The 18083-nt window shown below is 43.5% G+C and overlaps 1 protein-coding gene across 2 annotated transcripts in view; it reads right to left on the bottom strand.

Annotated features, from left to right (window-relative positions):
* Nucleotides 1-11652: 11652 nt before the first annotated feature.
* LOC140714946 (transient receptor potential cation channel subfamily V member 6-like) overlaps nt 11653-18083 on the bottom strand; it is a 108650-nt gene continuing 102219 nt past the window's right edge. For both annotated transcript variants that reach the window (XM_073026636.1, XM_073026637.1), the window contains 2 exons: nt 15324-15430; nt 11653-12148 (listed from right to left, as the gene is read on the bottom strand). In XM_073026636.1, coding sequence (XP_072882737.1) covers nt 11911-12148; nt 15324-15430 — 345 coding nt within the window. In that variant the 3' untranslated portion in view covers nt 11653-11910. The remainder of the gene's footprint in view (nt 12149-15323; nt 15431-18083) is intronic.

Genomic DNA, 18083 nt, shown 5'->3' with positions numbered 1-18083 from the left:
ACTGGTAGTCAAGAAATGGATGTTCATGCATTGATAGAACATAAAATGTTGCTCCTCTAACTACATTTGGCCTCATCATGGCAGTAGAGGATACCAGGACAGACATGATGTTGTGAGAATGGGAAGTGGAATTGAAATGGGTGGCCACTGTGAGATTCTAGCTGTTCTGGCCAATGGAGCAAAGATTATTAACACAGTAATCCCCCAATTTGCATCTCACTGATGTAGAGGAGGTTGTACCAGATGCAATAAATGACCCTGACCACTGTCTGACCTTCTGAGTTTCTCCAGTTTGTTGTGTGTGTTGTTCAAGATTTCCAGCATTTGCAGAATCTCTTGTGTATCAGTACTCCATGGTCCCAGTGACTTGACTTTTATGCATGGTCACAAGATTTTCAGGTTTATCAATTGTAATAGCATACCATGTACTGTATATGCCTGATGCCAAGTATTTATGTAACTGGTCCAGATATTATTTTGGTTAATGGTGACCACCAAACAGGATGCTGATGGTGATGGCAATGCTATTGAATGCCAAGGATAAATAGTTAAACTTTCTCTTGTGGATGATGTGAAGGTATGTGTAAGAATTCAAAAGGGGAGAGGAGAGGAAAGGAGTGGGGGGGAGAGAAAGAGAGAGAGAGAGAGAGAGAGAGAGAGAGAGAGAGAGAGAGAGAGAGAGAGAGAGAGAGAGAGAGAGAGAGAGAGAGAGAGAAGTGGGTCAACAGTTCATTGACCTTAGATTAGATTAGATTATGAGGACACTCAGTCCTCGTTTATTGTCATTTAGTAATTCATGCATTAAGAAATGATACAATGAGAACTGATGCAGAATTTAAAGTAAAAGAAAAACAATAAACAGGGGAAGGATGGTAGGAAACGTGGTGCACAAAGGCTGTTGTAAATCTAGTCAAGAAGAAAAGAAAAGCTTTGAAAGGTTCAAAAAACTAGGTAATGATAGAGATCTAGAAGAATATAGGGCTAGCAGGAAGGAGTTTAAGAATGAAATTAGGAGAGCCAAAAGGCAGACAGGATTCAGGAAAACCCCAAGACATTCTACAAGTATGTAAAGAGTAAGCGAAAAAGACGTGAGAGAATAGGACCAATCAAATGTGACAATGGAAAAATGTGTATGGAAGTAGAGGAGATAGCAGAGGTACCTAATGAATACTTTGCTTCAGTATTCACTACAGGAAAGTATCTTAGCAATTGTAGAACCATAGAACCATAGAACATTATACCACAGAAACAGGCCTTTTGGCCCTTCTTGGCTGTGCCGAACCATTTTTCTGCCTAGTCCCACTGACCTGCACCTGGGCAATATCCCTCCAAACCCCTCTCATCCATATACCTTTCCAAGTTTTTCTTAAATGTCAAAAGTGAGCCCGCATTCACCACTTCATCTGGCAGCTCATTCCACACTCCCACCACTCACTGCGTGAAGAAGCCCCCCCCCCATGTTCCCTTTAAACTTTCCCCCCTTCACCCTTAACCCATGACCTCTGTTTTTTTTCTCCCCTAGCCTCATTGGAAAAAGCCTGTATGGATGTCTTACAGTGAACTGAAAAGCTTGAGCAAGTAGATATTAAGAAGAGGATGTGCTGAAGCTTTTGAAAAGCATCAAGTTGGATAAGTCACTGGGACCGGACAAAATGTACTCCAGGCTACTGTGGGAGGCGAGGGAGGAGACTGCTGAACCTCTGGTGATGATCTTTGCATCATCAATGGGGATGGGAGAGGTTCTAGAGGATTGGAGGGTTGCGGATGTTGTTCCCTTATTCAAGAAAGGAAGTAGAGATAGCCCAGGAAATTATAGACCAGTGAATCTTACTTCTGTGCTTGGTAAGTTGATGGAGAAGATCCTGAGAGGCAGAATTTATGAACATTTGGAGAGGCATAATATGATTAGGAATAGTCAGCTTGGCTTTGTCGAAGGCAGGTTGTGCCTCACGAGCCTGACTGAATTTTTTGAGGATGTGACTAAACGCATTGATGAAGGTAGAGCTGTAGATGTAGCGTATATGGATTTCAGCAAAGCATTTGATAAGGTACCCCATGCAAGGCTTATTGAGAAGTAAGGAGGCATGGGATCCAAGGGGACATTGATTTGTGGATCCAGAACTGGCTTGCCCACAGAAGGCAAAGAGTGGTTGTAGATGGGTCATTTTCTGCATGGAGGTTGGTGAACAGTGGTGTGCCTCAGGGATCTGTTCTGATTTTTATAAATGGCTTGGATGAGGAAGTTGAGGGATGGGATAGTAAATTTGCTGATGACACAAAGGTTGGGGGTGTTGTGGACAGTGTGGAGGGCTGTCAGATGTTATAGCAGGACATTAATAGGATGCAAAACTGGGCTGAGAAGTGGTAGATGGAGTTCAACCAAGGTAAGTGTGAAGTGGTTCATTTTGGTAGGTCAAATATGATGGCAGAATACAGAATTAATGGTAAGACTCTTGGCAGTTTGGAATATCAGAGGAATCTTGGACACAAGTCCATAGGACATTCAAAGCTGCTGTGCAGATTAACTCTGTGGTTAAGAAGGTATACGGTGCATTGGCCTTCATCAATCGTGGGATTAAGTCTAGAAGCCGAGAGGTATTGTTGCAGCTATATAGGACACTGGACAGACCCCACTTAGAGTACTGTTCTCAGTTCTGGTTGTCTCACTACAGGAAGGATGTGGAAATCATAGAAAAGATGCATAGGAGATTTACAAGGATGTTGCCTGGATTGGGGAGCCTTTTCTCCTTGGAGTGACGGAGGATGAGAGGTGAACTGATAGAGGTGTATAAGATTATGAGAGGCATTGATCGTGTTGATAGTCAAAGGCTTTATCCCAGGGCTGAAATGGCTAGCATGAGAGGGCACAGTTTTAAGGTGCTTGGAAGTAGGTATAGAGGAGATGTCAGGTGTAAGTTTTTTTATGCAAAGGTGGTGAGTGTGTGGAATGGGCTGCCAGCAACGGTGGTGGAGGTGAATACGATAGGGTCTTTTAAGAGACTCCTGGATAGGTACATAGAATTAGAAAAATAGAGGGCTATGGGTAATCCTAGGTAATTTCTAAGGTAAGGACATGTTCAGCACTGCTTTTGTGGGCTGTAGGGCCAAAATTGGGCAATAGGTTTTCCATGTTTCTAACTTGGAGTCTGTCCTTCCCGAATCTAAACATCATACTGGTTTTTAGCCTCTGTCTGAGTGTTGCAGAGGAAACCTTGCCTGTTTTCATCAATGCTCTGGACTCTAGTGCTCAAAGGGACGTTGTGAATGGGAATCCAACACTTTGATTATCAATGTTGTTGAAGTGTCACCCACAATAGAACATAGAACATAGAATAATACAGCTCAGTACAGACTCTTGGCCCACAATTACAGACCCTTTATTCTGTATTGTTATTGACTTACCTTGTTCAACTTCAATGCACTGTGTAATGATTGGATCTGTATGAGCAAGCTTCTCAATGTATCTTGGTACATGTGACAATAGTAGAATAATACCAATACTGCACCAAGACAAAGGCATTCATGATCCCATCTGTGCCCCTCCACCTTGTTGATAAAGCTCATCCAAAGTTGAGCCGCTATTGATGAGAGCAAAATGGTAGTGTTGTGCTTACACAATACTTTACAGTACAGGTGACCTGCATTCATTTCCCTCCGCTGGCTATAAGGAGTTTGTACAGTATGTTCTCTCTGTGACCACATGGGTTTCCTCCAGGTGCTCCAGTTTCCTCCCACATTCCAAGACCTACCATTTGGTGGGTTAATTAGTGTTCACAAGTTGTCCCATGATTAGGCTTGGGTTAAATCGAGGGATTGCTGGGCGCCACAGCTTGTAGGGCGAGAAGGGCCTGTTCCACACTGTATCTCAATCAGTCAATAAAACCAGGCACTTTTGTCCCAAATCTATTCCAGATCAGCTTACAGAGTCACATGCAACCTCACTTCTTTCCAGAGGTCATTTTCCTTTTGTTTAACTGATCGGGGAAAAGAGGCTAGACTGCACAGGCATGTGACATAGCGTGCCAAGGTTTAAAGGGGAGAGGAAAAACTTTCAAGGGTCTTTTCAATCAAAGCAAGAGGCTGAGAGTGGAAGACTGAAACATCGCTGAGGACAGGTCGTTTTCTTTTGTTTAACTGATCTGGGAAAAGAGGCTAGACTGCACAGGCGTGTGACGTAGCGCGCCAAGGTTTAAAAGAAAGACCACCATATACAACGGCCATCGTCATAGCGGCCATCGTTGCAGTGGTCTGAGTCGGAGTGGGATGGCTTTGGTTCAATCAGGCTTCGGCGAGAAACAGGCAGAGGCGAGGGTAGGTTCCGGTAAGTTTCTGTTTTTCTTCTTTTATTTGTTCAGACTAGAGAATATGCCAGGCAGGATGTTGGAATGCTCCTCTTGCAGGATGTGGGAAGTCAGGGAGACGGAGGTCTCCCTGACAATGACACCTGCAAGAAGTGCATCCAGCTGCAGCTCCTAACAGACCGCGTTAGGGAACTGGAGCAGGAGCTGGATTACCTCCAGATCATTCGGGAGACCAAGCAGTTTATAGATAGTAACTTCCAGGAGGTAGTTACATCTAAGGAACAGGGCACAGGTAATTGGGTTACCGTCAGGTGAAGGAAGGGGAAAGGGCAGTAGTGCAGGGTTCCCCTGTGGCCATTCACCTTCAAAACAGGTATACCGATTTGGATACTGTTGGGGGGGATGGCTTACCTGGGATAAGCTGCGGCAGCCGGATCTCTAGCACTGAGTCTGGTTCTGCAGTGCAGAAGGGAGGGAGGAAGAAGAGGAGAGCGGTAGTGATTGGGGACTCAATAGTCAGGGGTACAGACAGGAGATTCTGTGGTTGTGACTGGGACTCCCGGATGGTTTGTTGCCTCCCAGGTGCCAGGGTCAGGGATGTCTCTGATCGTGTGCACAGCATTCTGAAGTGGGAGGGTGATCAGCCAGATGTTGTGGTACACATCGGTACCAATGACATAGGTAGAAAGAGTCAGGAGGTCCTGAAGAGTGAGTACAGAGAGCTTGGTAGGAAGTTGAAAATCAGGACCTCGAGGGTAGTAATCTCTGGATTGCTGCCTGTGTCACGTGCCAGTGAGGGTAAGAGTAGGATGCTCTGGCAGATGAACACGTGGCTGAGAAACTGGTGAAGGGGGGCAGTGTTTCAGATTTCTAGATCATTGGGACCCCTTCTGGGACAGGTGGGACCTGTACAAGAGAGACGGGTTACAGCTGAACTATAAGAGGACCAATATACTTGCAGGGAGGTTTGCTAGTGTTATTGGGGAGGGTTTAAACTAGATATGCAGGGGGATGGGAACCAGAGTGCTAGAGTAGATAGTGGAACGGGGGTAAAAATAAATTATGTTAGTAGTTAGCCTGTGGAAAGTGGCCAGTGAGTCAGTGGGCCAGTGAAAGAGTGGAGATTTGAGGCTTTGACTCGAGAGATTCTGGCAGTTTTGGCATTTGGACTGTGCAATCAAGTCAATCAAGATTTGAATACCTCAGCAGAAAGCCGTTGATTAGACAATCAAGATTTAAATAGCTCAGATTCAGCAGAAAGCAGCTGATTGGGCAATCGAGGTCAGGTGACCAAGCAGTTTGAAAAGCTCAAACAAATAAACAGAGGGTTACCTCAAGCGGAGTGGCCAGTGAGTGAGTGGGCCAGTGAAGGAGTGCTTCGACGGGAAGAGGCAGAGGACGAGTTTGTTCCCAATTAGTCTTTGCAATGCCTCAAGAGACGGTGATGTGCCTCTCCTGTGAGATGTGGCAGTCTTGGGGGAACTCCCTCTCCCACAGAGTCACATCTGCCAGGTGCTTGCGGATGGGCGATCTGGAAGACTGTGTGAGGAATCTGGAACAGCAGCTGGATGACCTTCAACTCATAAGGGAGAATGAGGCCGTCATAGATGAGAGCTACTGGGAGGTAGTCACACCTAGGCTGCAGGAAGTAGGTCGTTGGGTGACAGTCCGAAGGGGGAAAGCGAAGGAGAGTAGACAGGTAGTGCAGAGCACCCCTGTAGCCATTCCCCTGAATAATTAGTTTACCATCCTGGATGCTGTTGGCGAGGATGACCGACCAGGTGTGAACCATGATAGCAGGGCCTCTGGCACTGAGTCTGACCCTGTGGTGCAGAAGGATGGGATGGAGAAGAGGAGAGCTGTCGTCATTGGAGACTCTATAGTCAGGGGAGCAGACAGGAGATTTTGTGGACGTGAGAAGGAAACCCGTATGGTTTGTTGCCTCCTGGGTGTCAGGATCCGGGATGTCTCTGACCAGGTGCATGATATCCTGGTACGAGAGGGAAAGCAACCAGAAGTGGTGATACATGTTGGGACCAACGACATAGGCAGGAAGAGGGATGAGGTCCTGAAGTGTGAGCTTTGGGAACTAGGCAGAAGGCTGAAGAACAGGACCTCAAGGGTGGCGTTCTCAGGATTGCTGCCAGTGCTACGTGATAGTGATGGTAAGAATTGGAGGAGATGGCAGTTGAATGTGTGGCTGAGGAGTTGGTGCAGGGGGCAGGGTTTTAGATTTTTGGACCATTGGAATCTCTTCTGGGGAAGGTGGGACCTGTACAGATTGGATGGGTTGCACCTGAACTCGAGGGGGAGCAATATCCTTGCAGGTAGGTTTGCTAGCATGGTTCAGGAGGGTTTAAACTAATTTGCAAGGTTGATGGGACCCGGAGCGATAGAGCAGTGAAAGAAGTGCATGGAGTAAAGCCAGATCTAACATATAGAGAGGCTTTGAGGAAAGAGCAGCAGAATAAAGGGTATAAAGGTAGTAAGGTAGAAGGGCTAAAGTGTGTGTACTTCAATGCAAGAAGCATCAGGAACAAAGGTGATGAACTGAGAGCTTGGATACATACATGGAATTATAATGTAGTGGCCATTACAGAGACTTGGCTGGCACCAGGGCAGGAATGGATTCTCAATATTCCTGGATTTCAGTGCTTTAAAAGGGATAGAGAGGGGGGGAAAGGGGAGGAGGGGTGGCATTACTGGTCAGGGATACTATTAGAGCTGCAGAAAGAGTGGGTAATGTAGCAGGATCCTCTTTTGAGTCAGTATGGGTGGAAGTCAGGAACAGGAAGGGAGCAGTTTCTCTACTGGGGGTATTTTATAGGCCCCCTGGTAGCAGCAGAGATACCAAGGAGCAGATTGGGAGGCAGATTTTGGAAAGGTGCAAAAATAACAGGGTTGTTATCATGGGTGACTTTAACTTCCTTAATATTGATTGGCACTTGATTAGTTCCAAGGGTTTAGATGGGGCAGAATTTGTTAAGTGTGTCCAGGATGGATTCCTGTCACAGTATGTTGACAGGCTGACTAGAGGGAATGCCATACTAGATCTAATATTAGGTAATGAACCGGGTCAGGTCACAGATATGTTGATGCCAATGGTTGTGGACTTCAGGGCAGAACAGGCACTGTGGAGACTCCATGGTTTCTACAGCGTGGATATCATCAGTTGTTCTAGAAGGTGTATATAAAGTGGCCACTGTGTATATTAAATCAAGTTTTTGCATCAGTCTTTACCGTGTAGGTATCCCTAAGATAACAGACAACCTGATTTCAAATAACATAGTGAAACTTGTGACAACCTCAACAGTTCTAACAATCCCAAGCAGAGTCAGAACCCGGACTCCACCACCACCAACGACCTCAGACACTTTCAAATGTCGATTGCGCAGCCTCCAGCCTTGACCATGCAGCCTCTGGAACCCTTCCCCCCGTCTCCCCTTCTCCCACCACCAACTCTTGGGTCCTTGGGGACTCCATCTTCCTCTCACCTCACATTCCTGAACACCCTAACTTTCCCCTCTTCTCAGACACTACCAACCCTCTTCCCCCTCTCTGATCCCAGCTCTCATCTGTGCTGCATCTTCACCATCCCTTCTGATCTTCCACTCGTTCTGTCCTCAGTAAGGGCCTCAGTCTTGTTCCCCTGTATCCACACCTCCATGAGTTCTGCACCTGCCATGATGCTGAGTTCTTCTTCCCTCTGTCTCCATGCCTACTTCTTTGGCAAGGACTCTCCACTCCACACCAATGACTCTTTCTTCCATCTTCAACCCTCCTCCTCTTCCTAGACATACTCCAGTCTGGTCTTCTGCCTGCTCTGGATCTTTTCACTGCCAACTGCCGACGAGACAACAACCACCTCACCTCACCGCTCCTCTCTCCAATTCCAACCTCCCTCCTTCCAAATGCTCTGCTCTCCACTTCCTCTGCACTAACCCTAACCTCACCATCAAACTCACAGATAAGGGGTGCTGTAGTAGTCTGGCGTACTGACCTATACCTTGCTGAAACCCAGCAACAACTCTCAGGAACCTCCTCTTACTTGCTCCTTGAACAGGACCCCACTAAGGAACACCAGGCCATCATCTCCCACACCATCACCAACCTTACTGATTCTGTGGATCTCCCATCCACCGCCATGAATGTCATAGTTCCTGCACCCCGCACCTCCTACCCAAGATCCACAAACCCGTTTCTCCAGGTAAACCCACTGTTTTAGCTTCTTCCTGCCTCACTGAACTCATATCTGCAGACCTCAACTCTGTTTTACTCTGGTTCAATCTTTCCTACCTACATCCATGGCACTTCAAGCACTCTTGATCTTTTCAATGATTTCAGGCTCCCTGGCCCCAGTCATCTTATTTTCACTCTGGATGTCCAGTCCCTTTATACCTCCATCTCCCACCAGGAAGGCATCAAAACTCTGTTTCTTTCAGGACTCCAGACCCAACCAGTTCCCTTCCACCACCACTCTCCTCTACTTGCCCTCACTCTCAATAATTTCTCCTTAGGCTCCTCCCACTTCCTTCAAACAAAAGATGTAGCCATGGCACTCGCATGAATCTGAACTATACCTGGACGTAGAACGTGGACCCCTACACTGGGGTCACTCCCCAACTTTTCCTACGTTACATTGACGACTGCATTGGTGCTGCCTCCTGCACTCATACGGAGCTCGTCAACTTCACCAACTTTGCGTCCAACTTCCACCCTGCCTCAAATTTACCTACTCCATTGCCGACAGCTCCCTCCACTTTCTCAGTCTCTCTGCCTCTGAAGCTGGAGACAGCTTATCCACTGATATGAAGACCTGGGTGTCAAGATCTCTGAGGATCTAACCTGGTCCCAACATGTCGATGCATTTATAAAGAAGGCAAGACAGCAACCATGTTTCATTAGGAGTTTGAAGAGATTTGGCATGTCAACAAATATACTCAAAAACTTCTATATGTGGAGAGAGCATTCTGACAGGCTACATCACTGTCTGGTATGGGGAAGGTGGGCTACTGCACATGACCGAAAGAAGCTGCAGAGAGTTGTAAATCTAGTCAGCTCCATCTTGGATACTAACCTACAAAATATCCAGGTTATCTTCAGGGAGCGGTATCTCAGAAAGGTGGCGTCCATTACTAAGGACATCCAGCACCCAGGACACGCCCTTTTCTCACTGGTACCATCCAGTAGGAAGTATAGAAATCTGAAGGCACACAGTTAGTGATTCAGGAACAGCTTCTTCCTCTTTGCCATCCAATTCCTAAATGGACATTGAATCCTTGGATGCTACCTCACTTTTTTAACATACAGTATTTCTGTTTTTGGCACGATTTTTTAATCTATTCAATATACATATATGGTACTGTAATTTATTTATTATTTTTATTTTTTATTTTTTCTTCTATATTATGTATTGCATTGAAATGCTGCTGCCAAGTTGACAAATTTCACGTCACATGCCAGTGATAATAAATCTGATTCAGATTCAGATTTTGATTCTGATATCTATTATAAACCCACTGATTCTCACAGCTACCTGGACTACTCTTCCCACACTGTTACTTGTAAACATGCCATCCCCTTTTCCTAATTCCTCCATCTCTGCCACATCTACTCTCAGGATGACATTTTTCATTCCAAAAGTAAGGAGATGTCTTCCTTCTTCAAAGAAAGGGGATTCTCTTCCTCCACCATCAACGATGCCCTCAACTGCATCTCTTCTATTTCGCACACATCTGCCCTCACCCTATCCTCCCACCACCCCACCAGGGATAGGATTCCTCTTCTCCTCACCTACCATCCCACCAGCCTCCGTGTCCAGCACATAATTCTCTGGAACTTCCACCACGTTCAACAGGATCCCACCACCAAGCACATTTCCTTCCACCACACTTTCCGCAGGGATCGCTCCCTTACTTGACTCCCTTGTCCATTCGTCCCTCCCCACTGATCTCCCTCCTGGCACTTATCCTTGCAAGTGGAACAAGTACTACACCTGTCCCTACACCTCCTCCCTCACTACCATTCAGGGCCCCAAACAGTCTTTCCAGGTGAGGCAACACTTCACCTGTGAGTCTGTTGGGATCATTTCCTGTGTTCGGTGCTCCCGGTGTGGCCTCCTGTACATTGTTGAGAGCCGACACAGATTGGGAAACCACTTCACTGAACACCTACCAGAAAAAGCAGGATCTCCCACTGACCACCCATTTTAATTCTACTTCCCATTCCCTTTCGCGATGAGGCCACATTCAGTTTGTAGGAACAACAACTTATATTCTGACTGGGTAGTCTCCAACCTGATGGCATGAAGATTGATTTCTCGAACTTCCAGCAATGCCCCCCACACCAACATTCCCCATTCCGAGTTCCCTCTTTTAAATCTCCTTACCTGTCAATCACCTTCCTCTGGTGCCCCTCTCCCTTTTCTTTCTTCCTTGGCCTTCTGTCCTCATCTATCAGATTCCCCCTTCTCCAGCCCTTTACCTACTTCACCAATCAACTCTTTACTTCACCCATCCCTCAGCCCCAGTTTCACCTATCACCTTGTGGTTCTTCCTCCCCACCCCCACTTTCTTACTCTGACTCCTCATCTTTTTTTCCAGTCCAGATGAAAGGTTTCAGCCTGAAAAGTTTACTGTACTCTTTTCAATATAGGTGCTGCACGTGTTGCTTGGATTTCCAGCATCTGCACATTTTCTCTTGTTTGGGATTACATCACCCATCCCCTCAAATATCTGACCTAAGTTTATTCTCAGTATCGTCCGTATGGATTCCTTGGGATCTGTCATTACCTTCATCCACCATTCCGGAATGTTCTTAAATTTCAGCCAAATTTTCCCTTCCTAGCCAAACTTCCTTTCTCTGGGAAGTCTATGGTCTGGATTGCTATCAAAGCCATCATTACAAGATGAATGGCTGAGAAATTGCTGAATAGAATATCCACCATAAAAAAGTCACATTTTAGGCAAATAAGCAAATACATATTTTAAAATATCACTCTATTAAACAGAAGTTTCATTAATTGTGTAGGTCAATACGAATCATGAATTCCAGTAGATATCTTTTGGCATTAATGCAGTCAATATGTTATTTTTCTAAGGGACGTTATATTCCAAGTATCCATGACACAAATCCACATTTACATTACACAGTAAATCACTTACTGATGTATATTTCTCTATATATAATTCACTTAAAGTAGATTAAATTCCTGCCATAAGTCATGCTAGGTAAACTATTTTATAATGTCAGATATCTGAAGCTCCCAATTAATTCCCAACATTTAATTTACTCGAGGCTATATATTACAAATCATTGGAGCCATTAATCAAACACAAGATTTTATGGATTTATATGATGAGTAATGAGCTTCATTAACTTTCAAGAGGTTCAAACAAGTTGGCCAATAAAGGATAGAAGGCTATGTCACTGCTCACCAACTTATGCTTGACCTGAGCAACTGATAACAGTGTCAAAGGACCAGAACCTATTATACTATATGTCTTTGTCCATACAAAGTAAAGTTCTCCTGTAACAGACAGGAGAATGGGAAGGTAATGCACTATTGTTGAAGTTAATATGGTACTTCGTATACAGTATCCCAGGGAGTTTACAGAGAGTGCTCAGCCTCTTTAACCTCAGTGTGAGCACCACCAGAGAGGTGAGCCTTTGACTTGCTGTGGAGAAAGTGAAGCTCCATGCCAGGGTTGAACCCATCTTTATCTGCAACAGCAGGTGAATGGTCCAGCTCTTTCTCCACACTGTTCCCAGATTGTGGGAATTCTTCCTTTGCATGCTTAGAATTGCAGGAGCTCTTCAGAGCACTGTGGCTATTGCTGTCATCCACCCTGTGAAACCGAAAGAGAGAGAGGTCATTCAATTACAATCTGCACCTCTGCAACACCTCCAATATTTCAAGCTCACAAGACAAACAAGAAGCAGCAGATGAACATTTGTGGGAAGTTGGAAAGGAGAGATGTGGGTACTGAAACTTAATCAAAGTGATGTGACTGAGATTAAGTTTCCCTTTATTGCTGTTTCTCAGAGTGTATCATGAGTAGTGAAACGTCACTGTATTCCATGTAACACACTGCCTATCCACTGTATCTACTCTTCCCATCATTTTATACACCTCTATCAATATGCCTCCAATCCTCATTCTCTCCAAAGGGAAAAGTCCTCTCATTCAACCTGTCCTCATTATAAGTCCTACCACATCTGCATTGCTCCCAATAATTGCTCACACCATTCACCCTTGAGAGCCCACTTTTTGATCCTATTAACCTGACTACTGCCATCAAAAGATATTGTCCAATAGTGACCACATTGTACACAACACTCTGATCACCAATGACACCTAAGCCCTGGAGAAGAGACCCCAGGTAGGTGCTGAGCCTTTGATAGACAATCGCAAAGCAATGCAGGCTTATTCTGTGCACTTTTCCAACAGGGAGGTTGCATACTTCTAACTAACAATGAGCTTCTATGTCCTGGCCACATGGCTTAGAAGGCCAGTGAGGGCTCAAACATGAGATTTGCTCTGCTAAGTTTCATACCCCAGTGGTTTAACTTACAGATGAACAAGTGAATGAACAGGCTGAAGGGGTGTGTTTCAATGTGCAAAATGCATCAGAAGTAAACAGCAAGTTAAGCATGGCATCTTTTACATTCACGTACTTTCCTACTTCAAATTCTGTGGCAGCCAATATAAAACAGAGATGGGGCTATTTCCCAGCACCACAGTACTGAGCATCAGCTTCTAAACACTATTGTTTGAATATTAGGGAGAACTCACATTTGGATTAAGTACTGATAGATCAATGATGTGAAATATTAACTCTATGTTTCCCTCTACATATGCTGCCTGACTTGCTGAGAATCTCCAAGTGATTATTACTTCAGATTTCCCACATTTCATTCTTTTGCTTATTGATGATTGTTTGCTAGTGGCTGTACCTATTCCGACTTAATCACTTCTGTTCACTTGTGATCATCTTCAACCTGAAGTATTAATGGTTTCTCCCTCCACTGTTTCCAGCACTTTCTACCTCTGTTCCAGATTTTTAGCATCTACAGTTTTGTTTTAAATTTTCAATTACGTATTGGTTCAGGTTTTGAGATCTAGACATCACTCACATGGCCAGGATTAATTGCCAACTCTAAATGTTTTTGTGAAGGTTGCAATGAGTCATCTTCTTTAACTACTGCAGTCCTTCCAGTGGAAATGCTCCGACAGAACTGTTGGCTGGAATTCTAGAACTTAAACCAAGGAAGCACCAGTGATATCTTTCCAAAACGTGACTTAGAGGGGAACCAGGTGTCCCCCTGCACCCAATGCATTGTCCTTTCTCATGGTAGTGATCATGTTTGGGAGGTACCATAATACTGGTGTAGGTGAGTAATAGTAGTGCATTTGTAGATGGTTCACACTTCTGGCACATCTGTCAGAGCATTGACTACAGAAGCAGAGATGTTTTTAAGTTACAGTTAAAAGATATTGTGAGGCCACATTTGGTATATTATATTTGGCTTTCATCACCCTGCTACAGGAGAGATGCCATTAAACTGGACAGAGTGTAAAGGAAATTTACAAAAGATTTTGCAAGGACTGAATTACATAGAAAGATTGAACAGGTTGGGACACTTTACACTGAAGTCTAGGAGAATAAGGGGGTGGTCTTATAGAGGTGTATAAAATCCTGGCAGTGGTAGATGGTGTGAATGCATGCAGTTTTTTTCCTAGGGATAGAGAATCAAGAACTAGATGATATAGACAACAAGTGGAGGGAGATTTAATGGGAATCTGAGGCAACTTTGTCACTCAGTGGGTGGTCAAAATATGGAATGAGCTGCCAGAGGAAATGGGTGAGGCAGGTACATTAACAGCATTTAAAAGGTACTTGGACAGGTACATGGATAGGAAAGGTTTAAAGGGACATGGGCCAAATGCGGACAAATGGGATTAGCTTCGATTGAGATCTTGGTTGTCATGGACCAGTTAGGTCAAAGGGCTTGTTTTCATGTCTGCATGACTGTACGACTAGCGATATATACTGTATGACTAACTATTACATGATTGTATGACAAGCTATACATGACTGTATGACTATCTATACATGACTGGATGACTAGCTATACATGACTGGATGACTAACTATTATGTGCCAGTGGTGAGGAGAGTCAGCATGGAGGGTAGTGGAAGGGGTGACAACCAAATGAAGAGGCTGTGGAAGTTGCAGCAAGGGTTAAGATGATGTTGTGACAGAGACTGTGTGCAGACATTGTACAGCTACACAAGCTGAACACAGCCTTGAGAACCTAGCTCCTCTTTACACAGTCTCATTGTTCAGCCTGGGACCCAAGGTCACCAGGATATACCAAGACAAGACAAGAATGTTTATGAAAAATTGTAGGGCACACACTAGCTATTGAACAGTTATTTTACTAAATCTAAGGTATTAGTGTCCATTAATGCATCAATTTTATTGCTTATTAACACCTGAACAGTATATTCTGATTAGTACCGTTAATGGTAAGACTCTTGGCAGTGTGCAGGATCGGGGGATCTTGGATACAAGTCCATAGGACACTCAAAGCTGCTGTGCTGCAGGCGACGGTGGTAGGGCCGGATACGATAGGGTATTTTAAGAGACTCCTGGATAGGTACATGGGGCTTAGAAAAATAGAGGGCTCTGGGTAACCCTGGGTAATTTCTAAAGTAAGTCAGTACATGTTTGGCACAGCATTGTGGGCTGAAGGGCCTGTATTTTGCTGTAGGTTTTCTATGTTTCTAGTTACCTATATGACAATAATATGACTAGGAAGAGCACAAACTTTTGATTGGATCAATATCTGTATAAAAATTGACAATTCTGAGCTGGAGTTTCGGAGCAGTTTGGTGACAAAGGTTGAGCTGTTCCTGTGTACAAGTAAATGATGTATGACTGGGAAATGAGCACATGTTGTCTAAGTCCAGTTAATTGGTGCTGATGTGGTCCTTTGGAATTGCTGCTAAGCTCTCACCAGATATACCAGTTGTTATCAAGTCCAAGGTTCACACCACAGGTACCAGCACGAGACCAGAAGTGTTTTGGAAGCCATCTCTCCATATGAATTGTTGATGCTGTAATCTATTGTAAGAGAGAAACACACTTTATGGTTCTGTTGAAAGTTCTTTGAACTGAAATGTTAATTCTATTTCTCCTTCAACAGGTGCTGCTTGACATGCTTACTAGCAGTCTCATTTTGATTTTCAAATGTCACACATGGAAAACAGTTGGAAGAAAACTTTATTCAAGAAAAACCCTGAATAAATGGAACTTTTTTTTAATTTAATGAATCAAGCCAGGACTACCTCACAGCATACTCACCTGCCACTCAGTTAGAGCATGCTTAAATTGCTAAGAAGTCTGCTCAGTCACAAAACTGAGAAGAACAAGGAACAGCAAAGAAGGGCCAAAGAGGACTGAACAAATGAGAAACTTGTAAAGGATATCAGCTTAGCACAGAAAGGTTTTATAATTTAGTGTAAATCCTTTGAAACTAGGTGCTGGTAATATTACATAAGAATAAATAAGTACCAGTATCATAGAATAATTACTTTTTATCCATTTTCAACTGGATGAAGATTTGTTGGATTATTTACCATTCAAAGAAATCAGTGGTGAATCCAGGGTGGATAAATACATGCAAAAAAATAGAATTCAGAAAATAATGGTACTAAAAATTGATATTTCCCCCAGTAACACACACAAAATGCTGGAGGAAATCAGCAGATCAGGCAGCATATTTAAAGATGAATAAAGAGTTGATGTTTTGGGCAGAGACCCTTCATCCCTTCATCAAAGTCCTGATGAAGGGTTACAGCCTAATATATCAACAGTTTATTCCTCTCCATAGACGTTAGCTGACCTGCTGACTTCCTCTAGCATTTTGTGTGTGTTTCTCTGGATTTCCAGCATCTGCAGAATCTCTTAAGTTGACATTTCCCCAGGAGTTGATTGTTTCTACCCTAGGGGTTGTAATGAAAATACATGAATAAACAGTAGATTCAGCAGCCACAGTCTATCAAAGTGCCCTTCATTCATGTTCTGGCCACTAGAGGTACAATTCATTGTTTTGTATGCAGTTTATTTTGTACAAACATCACTTCCTGGACATAACCTGATTGTTACAGTATTTCGTGTGCAGGTTAATTTATACTTAGGTTGAAGCACACTGTAGAAAGGCATCCATCGCTATCTCTTTATTTGTCCTTGAAACTAATAGTCTTAAGTTTTGTTAATCTTGGTAAACATTTACTAGATATATTTTGAAGGATTTTTATGTTTATCACCTATCATTATTAAGATATCATTACGTCATGAGTTTACTTTTGTTTACATAGCAAGTTATGAAGTGTTGCATGAGTGTGTTACCTTGGTTAGCACCAATTGCGAGAGTAATCAACAGTATTAGTATATTCAGGTATGTGGCAATTCTGTATTGAGTTTAATACCTACAGTATTTTACATAACTTTCTGCAGTTTCACAAGTAAGATCTCATTAAATATCCACAAGGAAGGTTCTGTCTCAAGTGAATTCTGACAAGGTATTTAACTCACTGCATAGCTTTGTATATGCACACTGCAAGAGCAGTAGAATTAAGCATTGTCCCTTCAGACTAGAAAGTAGTAACATAATTTGTTATTTAAGAAAACCCAAGGAGAAAAAGACCCATATTAAGATATGATTGCAATCTATAATTAAGGGAAGAGAAACTGAATATTTACAAAATGTTGAGTTGATCAAGAGAGCAAACATGACTTATACAGGACTGACCATATACCAGGTACAGGTATATTAAGAGCAAAAGGATAGTAAGGAATAAAATTGGACCTCTTGAAGATCAGAGTGGTCGGCTATGTATGGAACCAAAAGAAATGGGGGAGATCTTAAATGGGTTTTTTGCATCTGTATTTACTAAGGAAACTGGCATGGAGTCAATGGAAATAAGGCAAACAAGTAGTGAGGTCATGGAATCTATACAGATTGAAGAGGAGGAGATGTTTGTTATCTTGAGGCAAATCAGAGTAGATAAATTCCCAGGACCTGACAGAGTATTCCCTCGGACGTTGAAGGAGACTAGTGTTGAAATTGAAGGGGCCCTGGCAGATATATTTAAAATGTTGGTATCTACGGGTGAGGTGCCAGAGGATCGGAGGATAGCTCATGTTGTTCCGTTGTTTAAAAAAGGCTCAGAAAGTAATCCAGGAAATTATAGGCTGGTAAGTTTGACGTCTGTAGTAGGTAAATTATTGGAAGGAGTACTAAAAGATAGGATCTACAAGTATTTGGATGGACAGGGACTTATTAGGGAGAATCAACACGACTTAGTGTGTGGTAGGTCATGTTTAACAAATCTATTAGAGTTTTTCGAGGAGGTTACCAGGAAAGTGGATGAAGGGAAGGCAGTGGATGTTTTCTACATGGACTTCAGTAAAGCCTTTGACAAGGTCCAACACGGGAGGTTAGTTAGGAAGATTCAGTCGCTAGGTTTACATGGAGAGGTAGTAAATTGGATTAGACATTGGCTCAATGGGAGAAGTCAGAGAGTGGTAGTGGAGGATTGCTTCTCTGAGTGGAGGACTGTGATTAGTGGTGTGCCACAGGGATCAGTGCTGGGTCCATTGTTATTTGTCATCTATATTAAATGATTTGGATGATAATGTGGTAAATTGGATCAGCAAATTTGCTGATGATACAAAGATTGGAGGTGTAGTGGACAGTGAGGAAGGTTTTCAA

This window comes from Hemitrygon akajei, chromosome 22 (genome assembly GCF_048418815.1).
Source record: "Hemitrygon akajei chromosome 22, sHemAka1.3, whole genome shotgun sequence".
NCBI lineage: Eukaryota > Metazoa > Chordata > Chondrichthyes > Myliobatiformes > Dasyatidae > Hemitrygon > Hemitrygon akajei.
This window is presented reverse-complemented; position numbering and strand designations above follow the sequence as displayed.